At 28.8% G+C, this 20,073-nt stretch overlaps 1 protein-coding gene across 10 annotated transcripts in view; it reads left to right on the top strand.

The window, feature by feature from the left end:
• Positions 1–2,981: 2,981 nt before the first annotated feature.
• The window catches only part of LOC105678019 (protein cordon-bleu), a 32,655-nt gene continuing 15,563 nt past the window's right edge, over positions 2,982–20,073 (top strand). For 5 of the 10 annotated variants that reach the window (XM_067349824.1, XM_067349823.1, XM_067349822.1 and 2 more), the window contains exons 1-5: positions 2,982–3,732; positions 16,911–17,054; positions 17,222–17,366; positions 18,978–19,064; positions 19,512–19,638. In XM_067349824.1, coding sequence (XP_067205925.1) covers positions 3,593–3,732; positions 16,911–17,054; positions 17,222–17,366; positions 18,978–19,064; positions 19,512–19,638 — 643 coding nt within the window. In that variant the 5' untranslated portion in view covers positions 2,982–3,592. Of the gene's footprint in view, positions 3,733–10,928; positions 11,332–16,910; positions 17,055–17,221; positions 17,367–18,977; positions 19,065–19,511; positions 19,639–20,073 lie in introns of those variants that run through there. The other 5 variants (XM_067349828.1, XM_067349827.1, XM_067349825.1 and 2 more) reach the window with 4 other exon arrangements.

The following is a 20,073-nucleotide window of genomic DNA, read 5'->3' as shown; positions in this document are numbered from 1 at the left end:
AGTCACGAAAGCGAATTATATTTCATTAGCATGAAAGCTAGATTTACTGACAAACCGGAAATTATAATTAAAGTTTTATCACCTAATCATTGATGCGATGATTTGGACAGATCGAAAGTAACTGCATTTCTATTACGAGTATCTCGCCGGAAAGCGTTTTCTTAAAGCGTTCTGATATATCATCGATTTCATATATTTAAATTGCGTAATTACTGATGACATATTGTGGTCGCTTTTTGTGATCTTGCAACATGAGAAAAATGTAATTTATCAGATTCTGTTGTAATGATAATTTTTGAAGAAAAATTTTTGTGGGAACAAACAAAACATTTTTTAATCAAGAAGTAGCGATGTTTTGCACAATTTATAAAATCAAAAAATGCCGAATTTTATAAAGATGTAAAATAATATATTATTTAATATCTTGTTAAGAAAAAACTATTAAAACGGTACCTAATGATAATTGAATAAAATCATATATTTTACAGGTAATATATTACATATTACATATTTTTACAGGTAAAAGTAAAAAGCTACATTTTTACTTTTACCTGTAAAAATAGCACTTTTATATAATAATGCTATAACTTTATTCTAGCTTAATGTAATTAAATGCAAGATTTCATTACGCAGTATTCCCAATAAAATTGTAAAAAAAACATAATGATAAAACACTCAAATTTTTTTAATCTGTGAAATTATACGTTTTGTTTAATATTATATTTTTTTCTCACATTCATTCAACGTTATGGCCAGCAAGTTGTAACATTTCTAAACAATCCATAATAAATACAAAAAAAACTTTTTTATGCTTTTCCTTCAATAAATTCTGAAACACGTTTGTTATTTTAAATTAAAGAAAATAATTGTTTGTTTTTTTAAATTAAAGTTTAATGAATAGTCTTCGATTTGTTTTGTAGTTTTTTTCATCTATAATTTTTAAATGACGAATTACAGACCGACATTAATAACGAGGTTATACATTAATAATGAGGTTATACATTCTTACTTGTACTTCCGCATCAGGCGATTCTTCTCGAATCTTTTTGTTTTTATTTTCCGACAAACATCGCGTTGCATGGCAACCAGTTGCTTCACTGGTCCGGCTATAGCATCCTAGCGGTCAATGCAACATAACTGCACTTGCTTCTGGTGTGTCTCACCAGCTTGTGCAGGACCACGGCACATTCTCGTGTATCTCTGATTTGTGCACAGTATATCTTTATATAATTTCTTTAAATCGCTTATTAAATCATATATTCTATTAAATTAAAATTATTCTCACTATAAAAATTAATTGAATGGAAATGTATATTGTATGATAAAGATCAGTAATTAATGTAAATAAATAAAATAAAGATAAGAATTTAAAAATTGATATGGCTATTTAGACAGAATTGTTAATTTCTATACCGATTAAATGGAAAGGAGATATTTAACATACATATTTAACATACAGTTATAAGAACTAACTCAATGCTATAAAGCAGATTAAAAAATTCAAAAACACATACATACAAATTACACTCAATATTTATGGCTTTCTTATAACACTTCTCAATCTACGAGGTATAGCAACTTGAACGTATCTTAATAGGACTAACGAGACTATATCAAACCTGTGCATATGTGTGCTTGTGTATATAGATAAACTGAGCGTTTCCGGTTTGTGACTGACCGGTTCCTCGTCTAATAACAACGGAACCTCCATTTACGCTGAAACAGATGTTCTTATACGGCATATAAACACGGTACAGAACAGGTGATGGATATGAGACTTATGTTAAATGAGCCTGTATACGTGTGCATTTCTCTCGCGTGCTGAAACGAATCAATTATTTCAGTGATTTGACATTTTTTGCATTTCTGAAAAATGTGCTTATTACTTCTGTAGTTTTTATTTCTTTTATTTTTATTCTTGTTTATTAAAAAAAAATATATTTGTTTTTTATATAATAATTTATTTTATAAATGTAATCGACGATCAACGTATGAATTGCATAATTTATAACAATTAAAGTATAACAATTTATTTCCTATTCTTATCAAATTAGTTATATTAAAATAATAAAAGATATTTTGGAGCTTTTAACTGCACATGGAGTTATATTCATATAATATAAAATAGAAAATAATAGGTTGTGTAAAAATTTTATGATTACATGAGATGATCTTTATTTTTAAAAATGTGTTGCTACCTAACATCAATTTGGCATCTTGTCTTTGATTTTATGATAATATTGATGATCGGTTTATCAATCACGGAAAACGTAGGATTTTGAATTATAAAATTCAAGTTGTATTATGCAATATACAATTGTAATATTCCACAATACGGCATATTTATTTATTAAGGAGTGTCGTCACTGTAAAATGTTAAAATTAATAAGATACTATAATATTTTTTTTATTATGCTATACTAAATATTTTTTATTATACACATGTAACTTTTTGTTATAAAATAAATGGTGATTCAAATTTGTTTCTTACGCTCGGAAAGAATTTGAAGCGACGAACAAATAGGTTAATACAGTTGGGTATTGTTGAAAAATTGTTATCTGGAAAACAATTAATTATTATTACTGTACATTATCGTTGCCATTTACATATCACAAGTGATATAACGAAAAAAAAATGTAATTTATTTTATATGTGTAAAATATTACTTTACATATGTATAAAATATTATTTTACATATGTATAAAATCCTAAATTTATGTAAATTACTATAGAGTTTTGGAGACTAATGATTTGTCAAGGACCAATATGATTTTGTCAACGAGTGAAGGGTTAACAATAATATTCTTATCGATGATACATATTCGGCGAAGGAAAGATCATCTAATAGAAGTATATGTGTGGGTATTCAGCCACAAGTGATGGAGACGATGCCCCCGTAATTTTCGTGGAGGTCATTATCACCGAGCGCACTTGCGCTCGAGGAAAGATTCTGAGCGCAGCGTTCAGTACAGTTATACCTTCAGTGCGGGGCTGATGTCTTCTGCTCCTCTCGCGAGTCCTCGTGCGATAAACTTTGTTATATATTTTTTTTCTTAATAATCACATCACAGTCATTCATCTTGATGATAATTTTGAGCACCAATCAGATTCACGAGAAGGAAAAAGAATCAAACCGAGAGAAAACTATAAAAGGTTTTTTTGCAACCGCAATATGTATCCAGCAGTGTCTTTTATCGATAATTGTTATTAATGAGTTATGTTATAGATAACAATAACAATCATTTGGTAAAAGTTATATTTAAATTCATATGTGTGATTGTGCTTATTTAACGTATTGATTAATATATGTATTGTGCTTTGTGCTTGGAGTGTGTTAGATATAGAAATCTACACTGACCGGTACAATATATGGCTCAGTATAATTTAAGGAATTATTTTGTGCACTTTGTGATTTTCAAGTCATATTGGATTTTTTGACGTAAGAAATCATCAAAGGTGTTCGAACATTCGTCGTTGAATATGAAGGAAGACAAAAAGAAATGATTTGAAGAAGAGTTTCTCAGTGAATCAAAATGCGGTAATGAAATCGTTGAAATGAGCTTGTAAAAAAGCGTAAAAACAATTGGAAAGATGTTGTGCCTGAAAAAACGAAGAACGTACAGCTTTACACAGGGTGCCTGCGCAGCGCTCCCGAGGCGATCTAAGAAGGATAATAATCACTATGAAGGGTCCTTGAACATGGCTATTACGACACTGCCGCGCAACAACAGGTGAGTCACCTCTAGTATCTGATTAAAACCATGCAGGTGCCACTAATATAGTCGCAGCATCTCGTTATAATTTCTATTCCTTGTGACAAGGACGCGTACTTAATTGGATATAAATGATTTTTTGTACGCTTAACTTGAATATACTTATATCTATTTCATGGCGATTTTGTTGTAATATCCGTTTACGACGTAAAATGTGCATTAAATTAAAAATGTATGAGTGTATGATTTGATTAATTGATTAATATAAAAAAAACATAAAATAAGGTACAAAATTTTATTTTATATTGCAGATGTATTGGTGCATTTTGCAAAATTACAAATGCAAAAATTAGTATTACTATATTAGTGTTATTTTAATCGATTATTTTCATTATTCTATGTACAAAAATATTAAGCTAAGGTAATTAAAAAATGAATACATTACAATATAACAAAATATCATAATAAAGTACAAAATATCATAATAAAATACAAAATATCTTAGAAAGCTTTTTTACAATTAAAAAAAAGTTTAATTATATTATTTTGAAAATGTTACAATGCTAGTTACAAGAATCTGTTGTAAAATTTGTGGGTTTCTATTTAAAGATGATTTTTACGCGACCTTCAGAGATTAACTTAAGGGTCAAACTAATTGTAATTATAATTAGATTAATTTTCAATTATTCTAATGTCATTAAATCTATCGATTGTAAAATGCATTATGCTGTGAATAAATGTATCACAGAAGCTGCAATTTTGAGAGGATATCTTGAGAAAGGCTTCTATTCAGAGAGGAACGTGTTACACAACGGTTTTTATGCTCTCACGAATGAGGAAGTTAAGAACGGTATCGCTGATTAAAGATAGAGGAACGCAGGAGGAAAGTTATAATACTAAATATGAAACCATGAATGTGTGTATAAATGTGCCCAATATATACATAATCACTGATTGGATATTATAAATTTTATCTATTCAATATGAAAAAAATGCAGATATATTTGCAAAAGAAATATTTCCTTTAAAGTTCACTGTCATATATATTATTATATGTAACTTTACTTCTATTGATATAATTTGAACATTTCATTAATTTTTTTAATAATTTTTTATTTGTTAGAATATACATAAACAAAGAATTTTTTTGTGAGTATATGATTGAGTAAGATAATAGTAAAGAAAAAGACAAACGAAGGAAAATTTGTTACGTTACGTGTTCTGTTATTAATAGTTGTGACGGGGTTATTATAGTCACTATGCAACGGCATTGTTCCTACATGTTTGTAATTGTATACATGTATACGTTATGCACGCTACGAGAAGATATATTTGAATACGGTCATTAGTTCTAGTTACCGTTAGAAATGGTAGAGACAAGGTAAAACGGTGCAAATTATAATTGCAAAATTACATTGCGTAAAATTATTAGCAGCAGGTTAGTTGTGCTTTTCTTCTTTTGTAGGCGCTTTGAAAATCTCCATTTTTTATTACTATCATAACTACAATATACAACATCTGCAATCAAAAATAGAATTTTTCAATGTGTTAGGAAGGATTTTTTTGTGATAAGTTAAGTGTATATGTATATATATATATATATATATATATATATATATATATATATATATATACATACCTATATATATATATATATACATACCTATATATATATATATATATATAGGTATATATTGCAATCATGAGCTCAGGTAGGTTTGCTAATTGTAAACCCAAATGATTGTGCGGTTCATTCATCCCTGCGGAAAGCTTACAAAGAACTATTTTTATTGAAAAAAAAAATATTACAATCGTAGGAATCGTAGGAACAAAGCTTATTGATTGAGAAAATGCTTATGAGGGACTTTTTTATTTAGGATATATACATGACTTTGGCAGCACCATACCGTTCGCGCAATACAAATGTTTGTGTATAGGGGAAGGGTTTTGTAATATTTATAAGAATAATGTTTTGATAAACGGCAAAACGGAATAAAACTTGCCAAAAAAAAGTTTTCTGAACTTGATAATAAGTAATTAAACAATTGAGAAACATTATTTAGTATTCAGATTGAGGCCTAAAAATCCTTAAATTAAGGCGAGAGAAGAAAGCAAAACTAAACAAACTAACTGAAATATGGCGTTTAAACATAATAATTGAGATTTACATTTAAATTAGATTTAAGCCTTGTCGAAACTTAGAGTTATGCATACAGAATTGTAGCGTTTTCAGAAATAGTTATATTTTTATGTTGTGTGGACGGAAGGCATTTAAGCCTTTATGATATTATAACAGAACTACAATATACAATATATTAAAATGAAATAAAAATGGAGAGGGAAAATTATAGTAAAATTACTTTTGAACGACAAAACCAAACAAATTAAGGGCATCGTAATCTGTTAAGAGGAATAATATAGATTAAAATAGCTTTACGTTTGGTTATATTAAATTTAAATTTAAACACTACAGAAAACTTAGAGTAAATAAAATATAAAAAAATAACTGGCTACTGGTAAAATACTATACAAGGATTGTTAAAAATATAATAAAAATTATGAGTAAAAAGGACTAAACCGGTATTACATAATACGATAGCTTATGAAGGAAAGATATAGAGCCAACCTGCTGCCCTCTTCATCATCTCGCGGCTTGTATGTGTTAGGCTTACGTAGAAAGATACATTCCAGTATGTATAGAGTTTAATGTACGTTATTACTTATAGCAACACATATCTAACAATAACATGACTACAACAAATATTTATCAGCGACAAATTTTTCTCTATAAATAATATAATTATTTAAAAAAGAAAACAGCAGAAAAAGAAAGAAAAACAATATTATCATTTTATGATATTGAAGAAAATATTGAATAAGATATTAAATTAAAAAAATATTTTGTGGAATGTCTCTGTATTTATAGAATGTATGTTTGAAGAAAGCAGAGTGTTATCAGTGTGTATGTGTGTATGTGTGTATTTCTTTCTTCTCTGTATTATTGCAATTTTCAGCTTTTTAAATCTGTTTTTTTCCAAAATTTTGACCAAAGATCCAAATTTAATGACTCTAAAAATTTACGAATACCTTATTTTACATTCTATATATAGAAAGTAATATTCCTAATAAAAGTAAAAGTCTTTTTGAAATGATACCTACATATATGCATTATACACAAGGACTTTGATCGGAATCGAAACCGATAACCGACAACCGTTTGTTTTAATCAAACTGAACCAGGAACCGAAATTTCGTAAAGTTTATAATACCAGAACCGGAACCGGGTCAGTAAAATTATTTTCGGTTTTTACGGCTTGTTTCGGTTCCTGCTCTATACTTTATTACTCTTATTTGTTAAATTTTTTATTTGTTATATCGTTCTTCTTTCTTCTTTATGTTACATAATTTATAGTGGCTCTTGCAATACATTCATGCAATGAGGACCATAGCACAAAAAACGTAAGTAGTAAGACTTCGGCAGTGAATAAATTGAGTAATTACAGTCATTATTCTCGAGAAAATTCGACGGTGATTGACCAATTTGCTTACTGTTTAAGTCTTACTTAAACTATTATACACGCAATGGATATAAAACAAAAAATGAAAAACGAGTTGATGAAGCTTTTACATGCTTACATTTTTCTCGCAAAATATTATTTTGATGAAATAAAACTGTAAATTCTGTTTTTTTATTTTAGAAAATTATAGAAAAATAATTATAAAACAGATTTTACATTAAATACTGCCAAAAAAAAATTTAAATTAAGTTTTACATTCAATATTTCTAAAAAAATCTTTTATGTTTTAAAAAATAGATTACATTTATGTTAAAATGTAATAATGTTAAAATGTAACAAACATATTAAAATGTAATGAGTTATTTTCTAAGTGTGAATCAAATGTTATAAAAAATAAGAATCTGTTACTTAATGCATTTATAAATTGTATGCATGCACTTTTGTCGCGTATTTCTTTTGTATACTTTTGAAAATTAACCAAACTTTTTATATCCGTTTCTAACGCGGATATTTCTTTCTTAAATTTTTGTTTTTGATTTATAAATTTATTAATTGTGTAATTTATTAATTGTGTAATTGTTAATGTTTCACTCAAATATTAATTTTAATTTAAATTAATTGTGTTAAAAAAAATTTTAGAAAAACCATAATTGGAACCGAAAAAACCATTATTTAAAGGGTTCCGGTTCTTTTTTATTAACTAAAAAACTGAAACTGGAACCGGAACAGTTATTAAATATTTTATTGGACTGTATCCGTAAACCGAACCGAAATATCATATCAGTTTGAGTTTCTGATTATAATAATTTTAAGGTTTAATTAAACGGCTGTTTGTAGATTTACAGATTTTCTAAAATATTTACGAAATATACTGGTGTAATTTTGTGATGTTTTAATTAATATAAATTGTGCGAAAAAAAATCAACAACATTATGTCTGTAATTACGGATAGGCAGATGGTTAGCGACGGTATTTTGACACATAACCATTGCTGGCGGTTATACGCATTTCGTGCGTGGTCTTTCAACATATGCACCCTTAGTGTTTCCAACGGACTTTGGACAAGGAATTTTTCGCATATTGCATCGATGATTGTAATAATATGGGTTTTAAAATACGTCAGTGGTTTTGAACGTTACAGTGAGTCAAAATTACTATTGCATTTGCCGTGAAAATGTTAATTTGTAGTAAAGTTTCCTTGATAAAAATTTAACTATAAGTGCCATTTGTGCTTACAATATTATCAATTTTAATATTTTAAAGTTGTTTCTAATTAATTCTCAAATTAATCGAAGAATAAAGCTTATCCATTGTTTTATTTGTATATTTCGAAACAAGTACTGTAATACATTTAAAGTGTACATGAAAGTTTATGCCGATATATTATAATTCATGAGCTATTGATTCATATAAATTTTACAAATTTTTGTTAAGGAAAAATTTATTTCAAACTGAAACTGAAATAATAAAAAAGAAAGTGCAAAACATTTGAAACACAGTTTAAGATTCGTACATTGTCGAGATATATTTGTACATATATTTGTGCGAAAAAGTGTGTCTGTAATTTTGCTGACGAAGGGAAATCTGCGTGGCTATATATATAAAATATCGGAGAAATTCCATGTCGCTAAACCGTTAGACTGTAACCTCTTCAAGGTGTTATGCATATAAAAAGTACTTACAGATACACATGAATAAATATCCATATTCTACTGTTACGAAGTTATCTCATTTTTCTTTCCATCGTTATTAAATTTAAAAACAATTGAAGTCTACAAATAGTTATCTTAAAGTCAAGAAAATCTTTGATAAATTGGAGATTAAAAAAACGTACATAGATTTTGCAATGATTAGATGTTAGATCTCGATATTATGAATAGAATGTTGCAGGGCCGCCGCAAGAGAGAGCCGGTGTGCAAGTTGTGCAAAGGCGTATTAACAAGGAGGACGACAAATTAAATTAAAAAAATCACTTTTCCATTCCTAACATCAATTACGTGTGCTTGCTTCAGATATAATTTTTTTCAAAACAAGTACTATAAATCAATTTAGAGAAACCATATCGTAAAATCTAAGACCATTGGTCGAAGAGATAGTTGTTTATTTTCCGGCGTCTCTAAAATCTTTCTGTACGCATACAGCTGTGCCGAAACATTTTAGTACTAGGAGCAAACATGAAAAATTGCGCTTTTTCTAAAATTATTTAAATAAATTATTTAAAAAATATTTTATTTATTATTATAATTGAAAGTGTAGTTCTATTTTTTTTATTAAAAAATTGGTAAATAATAATATTAATAGGGGGAGAGGAAGCATTAAAATGCCTTTTGCACAAAGGCGCCTTATATGCCAGCAGCAACCTTGAATGTGGTTGTGCACAAGGTTATTACAAAAGATTTGAACATGAAAAAAGTGTATGCAAAGATTGTTCCGAAAAATTTAAATGACAAAGCAGGTCGATAAGAAATCGAAAAAAAAACTTGAATGATAAAGAATGATCTATAACTACATTTTTAATTTTTTTATATGTTTGGTGGGATTCTTTTTCAGTTTTACACAATGCTTTATCTTATTTCTTTTATATATATGTACATAAGTTATATGTACAAAAGTTTTTTTTGAGAAATGCGTGTATATTTGTTGTCTTTTTTTCAAAAAGATAAATTTTTAATAATATTGTGTGTGTAGCTTTTCTTTAAAAAAAGATTATTATACAATAATGTTCAATGAATTTGATGAATACATTTCTAAAATGAAATAACCCATTAATCTTGGACAATCAATATTTTGTTTTACTATCTATAAATTATTTTATTATGTGTTATGTATGAATGAATACGTCCAAAAGATGAGATATATTTTGAATAGAGTCATTTTAATAATTCAACAACATAGGAATCTCTTTATCGGATAAAATGTCGATATTGCTAGATAATTATAAGAAGTACAGTTTGTTATCGATGTTGATATTGTGCGCGGTGTATTAAGAAAATTATAGATTAGATATTTCACAATCCAACATTATCCGACTATATAAGGAAATATCAGTCAAGCAATATTGTTTTTTAAAGAATGAAAGTTAATGTCAAATCATACAACATTATTTGTTGATTTTCTTTATAGAGAAGTAATGTTTTAATATTCGAAATAAAATTATTTCTTTAAAATAAAACAAATGGCATTATAAGTATATAACTTATATATGTTACTCAATATAATTTATATTATTTTTTTATATTATTACTTTGTATATAAATATTTTATAAAACTAAATGATTAATTTGCCATATCAATATCTTGCACAAAAGATTGTTTATGATTTATATTAATGTTTATATAAATGTTCGACATTTCCTATTTATTTTTTCATGTAGAATCTCTATTTCTTTCAATATACCATCAATAACAAAAAAGTCTGTATAATTGATAAGAATTGAAATAACTCTGAAAGTGTATTATTTTCTACATATTTCTACCGCGTAGAAGCCGGTGAACGGTCGAAATCGAATCGAGCAGCTGATCTGTCATCAATGCTCCAGGTGCGTCGGCCTTGTCGCTTTACGCGAACACATCCGAACGCGACCGAACGTCAGCGAGGTCGACCGAAGATGTGACGGATGGTCGCGCAACGGCGAGCGGCGAGCAGGCGAAATTTGCCGAAGTGTTCCGGCGCGAAAGCCGTTACCTGTGGTTACTTGTTGGTCAGTTGCAGAACGACAGTTCGTGAGGTAGTCCATGTATGGATTTTTAGTAAACGCACGTGTGCCGCGCCTTTTCACGATAAACTTATCACGTAATTATTATTCGCAAACGCGCTACATCATTGCATGACATTCTCGTGTTGTATAACTATCGCGTAATGAACAAATAGATAGAAGTAAAGAGGATTATTGCGCTTATTCAATGCAGTAACATTTTTTTTTAGCCAGAGATGTACGCGATTGGTAAAAAACTGTTTATCTTATAACGTGTTTATTACGGGAGCAGTGACAGTGACAAAACTAGAATTTATAGTGAATCTGTTCTTCTTTAAAATTTCCGAGTGGCTCACGGATGACTGGATAACATGATAGAATAACACACAATTTTGGATTTTGAGGTAAAATTACAAACATTTTTTATAGGAGTTATATATATTTAGAATATATATACTCGATTATAATTATCAGAATAATATGCTGTAAATATTAATATGCTTTAAATCGAAAACGGTACATGGAATATTTCATCTTAAATATGCAAAGATACACATACATTCTGCGAAAGTAATATCTCTATACACACACTCGGTGAACGTAAACATCATATTTCTATGTAAAATTGATTATTTAAAATCATAATATCGTATTCGGTAGTAAATATAATAGGAGTTTATTATTAAAATATAATTAATCAAGTATAATATACGAAATAATAATAAATAATGTAATATTTTTCTATAATAATATATTTATCAATTATATATTTATTGATATTTTGTATTTACTGTGTAAATATGTTATCACATCCTTTTGGAGTAAAAATAGTCTGTTATAACAACGCATAATAATGTAAAATTAATGATTTTATTTTTAAATTAAATTTTATTTTATATTAAAAATGAATATTTTGCATGTTACATGCAACAAAAAGCTTTTTGCTATAAATGTCTGTCAAATATTTTGAGATGTTTACAAGAGAGATACAAGGAACAATAATTAATGCGCTCTTATCATTAAATACTTTGTATAGATTATTGCTTTGTTCATATATGATCTATACCTAGTTGTCAAGATAACGCGAATAATAGAACCGATTGTTTCATCGATATATTATTTAAGATATTAGCGTTATTGATTTCTTATCGAAAATAGTAGTTGCTTTTTTCTGAAGCCGATAAGCATTGCTATCATGTATTTTTATTTGATTTGCTTATTTCAGCAGTAACAAAAATATTTTGTGTGTGGGGGGGGGGGGGGGGCGCGTGCGTGCGTGTGCGAATAGATATCATATTTATAAAATACAATAAATTTAATGTTTGCTCATTATAACTATATTACGTTTTCTCTAAAATTTTTTTATGATGTTTGCTTTTTTATATTAATACTGATGAATTAATATAATATTATATAATATTTATTAATAATATTTATTTACATATAAAAATAAGAAATAAATGCACGTTGAAACCTGTTTTTGTCGACTTATTTTCGATTCGGAGCCAAAGTTGGCATTTCAAGAAAGAATTTGCTCCGTTTCGCCACATGATATTTATATTTATATATGGTGCTTAATATCTCTTTGTCTATCACATTAAACATAGTTTGACCTTTTAAACACAATTTTTGTTTTTGCAGGAAAATTTTTTTCTTGATATATTTTAATCTTAGAATCTTTTAAATAATCTATCGAATTGATATAATACTAGACTTTGTCGAGTCGTCGCAGTTGTTGATGCGAAAATTTATTATTTTTTTATTTTTCACATAAAAACTTATTCGTCTACATCGAGACGTTAAATTGTTCATCGATTTCAGATTGAGATACTTGGAGTGTACGAAAATTAAGTACATTGATCTCACATCGGAGAATCAGAATGTACGAATTAAATGGGAAATTATTAAAAGAAAAAAGGAAGATGGAGAGAAAAAATATCAGGGCGCAAGTGGCTAAGCCGGCCTTTTAAATAACATCTTTAAAAACGATTAAAATTCCAGAAAATTGTCTTTTTCTTACTGAAAGAAAATAATTTATTTTGTGCAAAATTGCTTTAAAAATAAAAAATAATTTAATGTTTTCTACTTTTGCTAGATTTAAATCTTCTGAAATATTCGACATTATATATAAAAAACACATTATTGATTATTATTTACGATTGTTTATCGTTATGAACTTGCTCAACTCTTTTGCTAGTGTTTGAAATTTTAATTTTATCTAAAAAGAATGAACGGAATGAATGGTGTAAATTTTTATATTTGGCCTTGATATATCAGTTTGTGTATGATATGACACACCCGTGTTATGTTTAAATATAATCATTTACGGTTATTGCCAAGCAGTCCATTAATTTCGCAAAGGTATCTGACAACTGGTGACTACGCATACAAAACACACAGCTGACTCGTTAAGAATAACAATTGCAAGATCGCTACAACGCACTTATTTTGCATTTATTACATCTTATTACATTTTAGATTGATATCTCGAGTGTGTTTATATAATTTATTTTAGTGATACTATAGAAAAGAAAGAAATATATATAGAAATATATTTACTATAATAATGAATAAATTGTTTTTTTTTTACTTTAATAAGAAATATGCTAAATAAGAAATCGATAATACAATAAAACAGCAAAATTTGTATGATATCGACGACTTATTTTTTTTCTCGTATATTACTGACAATTAGCTCTACATCGACTGTTTTCACTTTCAAAGTAATCTCTTTATGATGTAATACACAAAACCAGTTTTTTTTTCATGCCTGATGGCATTCCTGGAACTCATTTTTTATTTGGGATTATTTTATAATTACGTAACCACTGTCTTCGACATTGATCAAAATATCTTGATAAAAATTGCAAATAATAGAAACTTTTTATTAATGCATAAAAAAGAAATTGTTAATAATATTAAAATTTAAATCTTTAATATTATTCTACTTTACTAAAACAAATAATCTTAAACCTCAATAAATTTAATTTTGTAATTTGCGACATTCAACCAGACTTGCACGTTTTTATTATTATAATAAATAGTACATTTTGTCGAAATATATTTTATAAATGTATAAACGTATAAACTGGTAGTCTCGAAATACAGTTCTAATAGCGCGATCGCTAATTCGAATGAATGTTTTTGTGAATATTCCTTGTGCCACAATACCTAAGTATGTTGATATCATGTGTCAATTTAAACAGTATGTTATCTGTGCCGCGTTTCTTCGTGTTTAAACTACGATTTTAATTTACGGTCGACAAACAAGTGGCGGTTTTCTCTCAACGAGATATTCGTGTTGCGATTTTTTCCGCTATAATCTTGTCGCTGTACTGTTAAGAAACCGGTTGTAATCAGTTTTAATTGTACCTTTTCCCGACTCCAACTTCCGTTATTGATTTTCGTGGTGTGGATACAGATTTTATTATGCGATGTGATTAGCCAGCCATCTCGTACGCGCAAACTATCTTAAAATACACTTTTCAAACAGATTTTATATAGTAAATTATTTTATAAAAATTATATTGTATAAAAGCTCGACTGATAGAAGCATAAGCAGGTGAAATTTCCGGAGTAATAGAGCGTTGGCAGTTTAGCGTAATCACAGAACCGAATCAACCGTAAGCCTTTAATTAGCGACGCCTTAATCAGCTTTCACAGTTTTTTCGTTGCGTTGTGATCTCGAGCCTTCGACGCAGTTACACGTACCTATATATATAATTGCAATATAATTGTACATCTAATGCGCGGCGATCATATCTTTCTTTTTCTACGATTGTAAACCTACGAGACCATATCGGGAACCAATAGCCTTTAATTAGAATCGCGGTATGCGCTTCCGCAATTGTCCCGTGGAACACGAAGACGCTTCATAGCTCTCGCAACATAATATTTGCATGCCTTCGTTTGAGGTAAATATTATTTACCTATTTCTAACGAATTCGTTTTTCTTTTATTTAATTTGCGTGCTTTCGTTTCGCATATACATATGTGTACTGAAATACTCATACAAAATAAAGATATTAATAATTATATTAATTATAATAATTAAATAATAGCAATAAAACTTGATGTACAAATTATTTAAAATGATTTTTTCGAAACATATTTTTTTATAAATAAAATATATAGATACATTATTTTATTTTAATAAATTTTATATGCTTTTATGTTTTCTTTTCTCAGAAATAGAAAGTTATTACAAAGTACCGACTGAATGTAATGTAGTTTGATTAACTCCTTTTATCCGTATGATGCAACTATACACATGTAAATTTGATGATTATCACTCCTTCCGAATCATGCGTTTGTGTACCATTACGTCTGTACGCGCACCTCAGACTACGTACATTCGAATCTATGTGTGCTTGGGGTTTGCATAACTTCCGATTACCAACCCGCGATCTCAGAAAACAGGGACTGAGTATTTCTTTTACCTGTCTCTTACCGCTGCGAGAATGAAAATATTATAGTTTCTACATGCTGTTGTAGAATTTTCTGCAATATAAATGCAGATTTTTCTTTAGGATTTACATTCTATTATTCTTGAATTCACCATTTTTATTTTCTACCATTACTCTACATGGCGCAATAATTTCTCTATTGAAAGTAGTCAAGTGCAAATTAATACACAATGTAAGAGTATCTTAATGGTCGTATCTTGTCAACGAAGCCGATTGACCGGCATTTGACCGGTCAAAAGGTTAGGTTTTTCTTGCGTACACGGAAAAAAAGAATTTCCTGGCATAGCAAATTTTACGCTGTTATAGCAAAACATGTTAATTATTATATGGATAGTAAAGAGATTTGTTACTAATTTTATTTGCTGCAAATAATTTTGCTAAATCTACAAATTATATCGCTATTATAACAAATTGATTTTTACTTTGCCATTAAAATTTGCATTGGCAGCAACAATTTTGCTGCATTAGCAAAATACATTTGTTAGAAATAAATTATTTTGTTGTAGCGGCAAATTAATGTGTCTTTACGAACAAATGTACTCAACAAAATTCATTTATTCTACCAGCAAAATAGATTTTGCTGATATATCGAATACTTTGAAAAATTAGTTATGGTAGCAAAGTTTTGTTGCTATCACATCTAATATACAATAGTAACGACGATTTTGCAGCGATAGCAAAATTCTTTTTTTCCGTGTATTCTTAGCGCTCCCCGTGTTCTACCTATCCTACGACTTTGTCAAGGTGGAAACTTCTTAGGGGGAAAAAAAATTGAATATTTATTTAAAAAAATGTTCAATTTATATGATATTTCTATATATGTTGGGCAGAAAGATTTATTATCTATGCAATGCATCGATTTGCGAAGTGAATATAATTTACGACGATCAGGTACTTACTGATTCTTGCATTTACATTTAAAATACATACGAATAGTTATATAACAACTATTCTGTGTGCGAACATATATGAATTATACAACAGATAACACCATTCTTGAAACACAATCGTATATTCATAATTTGGATTATACGCACAATTATATTCAAAATAAAACATTATTTGTATGCATCATTCATTATACAAATGGATCTCTTATTAAACTTTCAGTAAGTGCAAAATAATCTCCTTTAGTAGAGTTCTTATATTTTATAATTTTTATCTTCTTTAGTGTCTTTTGCGTCTTCAAATTGAAAAGTATTTCAATCGTTAAAATCATATTTATAATCAATCTATGACTGTAGAAATTACGCACTATGTATGCATACGTTCACATATTTAAAATGATAAATTTGATAATTTTTAATAAAATTTATCGAGTTTTATATAAATGTAAAAAATTGTATTATTTTATATTTATGATTAAATATGTCTGTAGCGCCATTTATATAAAAAGTTGCATCTGTCTTCTAAAATAGTTAGACTAGACAATTTTCAAAATTTTTGCGTTTTTTTAAAAGTATCATAAATATAACTAATTAAAAAACATTTTAGTTAAGAAATATATTTTGTTTCAGGAGCAGAGAGGAGAAGTCATCTAGAATGGTTCTCACTGTGACTGAAAATACTCCGGCAGACATGTTAGCCGGAAGTATGGAGCTTCTAGTTCAACTGCCTCACGATCACTATCTTCGTACGCAGAGAGTCACAGTATTAAGGAGGTACAAAGCACATGCGAAAAAAAATATGTGTCTCCTATTTGTAGCTACTGCTCATTGTTGACTATGTGCTATAATTTTTTAAAGATTTTTGTAATTGAAAATTAGTATTTGTATAACACGCATTGTGTTTATCAATGCATTCTTGAATAAAAAAAACTTTAATGCAGTACACCGATGATGGATCTTCTGGTGCAAATTGCAACGGCTCACAAATTAACAGCTTCGAATTATACACTTCAAGCGATCGGCGAACATGGCTTGGTTTTATCTCATCATCCGAATACTCCTATAGGAGCATTGGACGCTCTTCAGGTAACTAACAATTTAATTTGTACAAAGATAATATATTTCTGATTACAAATTTACTATTTTTTGTGGTTCCTAAATATATAAACTTGAAAACAATTGTATGTTGTCTACAAAAAATCCCGCACGATTCGTCACAAGCAACGGGTAATGGTAGGCCAGCGCTATGGCACTGCTATTTCCGGCTCAATGTACACGCTTTATGTTCGTAGAAGTGTTTGTACGTATGTGCGTGTATGCGTGTATATTATTATTATTTATTAATCTCTACAGACGTACATTCGTAAAGACATATTAAATGAAAGCAGTAATTATAAAAGATATATAATTATTTTTCTATTTCATTTCTCGCTGGGTTATTTTACTGATTTATATTTTTAGCATCGGCGATATTATGCAATAGAGTTGTACTGAGATATTTAATTATTAGTTGATATTTGATTATGGTTGTGCATACTCTAAAAACCAAAGAACGCTCGCTACATGAGCGCATGATCCTAATGTCCTAGCATTATTCGGACAAGTGTAATAGTATCCTAAAATTGGATTATTTTTTTCATTATTGTTATCTTCGAACTCGCGTAAGCGATCCAGATTTGATATTTAGTTGCTGCACGAAACCTGGTAAAAAGTCTGGAACATACGTCTGTGCAGATTAACAAATAAAAATAACATACACGCATACGCACAAATACTTCTACAAACATAAAGCATGTACGTCGAGCGCCGGGAATAGCAGTGCCGTAGAGCTAACTTATCAGTACTCAGTGCTTGTGACGATGATTTTCAAGTGCCTATAACTCAAAAACTGTGCATAAAAAAGTTCTGTGCCCATTTTTTGATCAAAGACACAAGAACTATATCGTTATCACAAGTTCATACAATTTGACTGAAAACGTTTTCCCGCAAGAATCGTGCGAAGTTCTTTTACATTTTGATGAAATATAAGCGCTTTAGCCTCAGCTCATAAATGGAGCGTTATTATCATCGACTTATGTAATCAATCAGTTACTTACTTTGGATTTTACCATCAGTCCACAAGACGCATTGCTTCTTGAATAAAAAGCAATTAATTAGAATTCCAAGTCAAACCAGTCGTATGCAACTGATTTCATTGCATTGCATTGTTTTTATCCGCATAAATAGACAATTGCATACGAGTTCCAATTTTACTGTCGTAGATTCACGCGAAGTCGCTGTGCCGCTTTTTTTTTTGTTGATTTTTCCGGTTTTTTTGACTTGAACAGCAGTCAGCGCTGTTAATGATCCTAACAATTTTCCCAGCGCGTGTCACATGAATTTCTACACGAGAACGCACTTTCTAACGACGATTCTTTTAACGTTCACTCGCTGACTTCGCATGCTAGATTAAACCTTTCGCACTTCAATTCCCGGTACCAACCGTTATACTTTCTCTAAGATATAAGAATTTAATGTTAATGTGATTTTTTTTTGTCGATCCTATGCATTTATTTTTACTGAATTTGATAAAATAAGAATTATTTAAAAAAAAAGACATCTCTTTCTCTCTCATATTAACCATTTATATATATATAACCGTTATTATATATTGAATTTCCAAACACGATTGAAGACATTTCTATTTTTTCTGTACAGGTTAAATTACTCTCCAAACAGGGCATGTGTGTGCCGCGAAAGGTGAAGCAGGCTAATCAACCTTTCGAAACAACGTTTAGATTGCAGGTAAAGTACCAACAAACTTTTAACAATTTTGAACAAATGTACGAGTCATCATCATACGAGTTATTTATTATCATATATATGATGAATTTCAATCCAATTTTTAAAATCCAAAATTAAAAAAATATATCAATGGTTTAGGAAAGTTTTTGCGATTATATTTTTCATTATTTATCTTCATAATATTTAAAAAAATTATTGTAAAAGAGAGCATTATCTAAAAAATAAATAAATATACTTTGAGTATTTCGATGAGCAAGCATTAAAGCTTATGGGCGAAATTTTGTATTTTTTCGATAACGACAAATGCACAAAATAGATCAAGTATGCTCGTGTCTTCCGGCCTTTGTGAGGATCTTATTTAGAGTCAGTAGCGTACTTACAGTGTATCGGTAGCATAAATGCAATAAATCGATAATGCAATACGCGACACCTTGGTAATCGCTGCAGGTACATCTACCGAGAAATCAGCTGTACGTGTCGAGAGTCAGTCCGAAGATGAACCTTGGAGAAATTCTGGACGAAGTATGTCGTGAGAAGAATCTCGACAGTAGCAAGTACGAACTTCGTCATCCGGGTGAGTATTTTTGAAATAAAATTATACGATTTAATAAAAACATTTCAAAATTGTTTCTTATTACAAATTTTAAAAGATAGGTACAAACTACACTATTTAATAACGTGATAATTTGAATGTGTTAATAAAATTTCTATTTCTATAAAAATATTTCAAAGTTTATACTAAATTGCACGAATAAAATAAGCTCGGTATAATAATAACCAAAAAAATGTTTCAAAAAATATATTGTACTATTTTGCAAATTTGATAGTTTGATTTAATAAATGGGATTATAAGCGAATATCATGAAAACGAGAGTACTTTAAAAACCGATAGGTATTCTTTTGCACACTTAACGTGCGTCAATGGAAATTACAAATTGAAATTAATATAATTTGACGACATCACATTGCCAGATCAATTTAAACAATAAATGAACTTGAATTTATGCAT

The sequence above is a fragment of the Linepithema humile genome, chromosome 2 (assembly GCF_040581485.1).
Source record: "Linepithema humile isolate Giens D197 chromosome 2, Lhum_UNIL_v1.0, whole genome shotgun sequence".
NCBI classification, from domain to species: domain Eukaryota; kingdom Metazoa; phylum Arthropoda; class Insecta; order Hymenoptera; family Formicidae; genus Linepithema; species Linepithema humile.
Note: the sequence above shows the minus strand (reverse complement) of the source record. Positions and strands in the feature narration are given on the sequence as shown.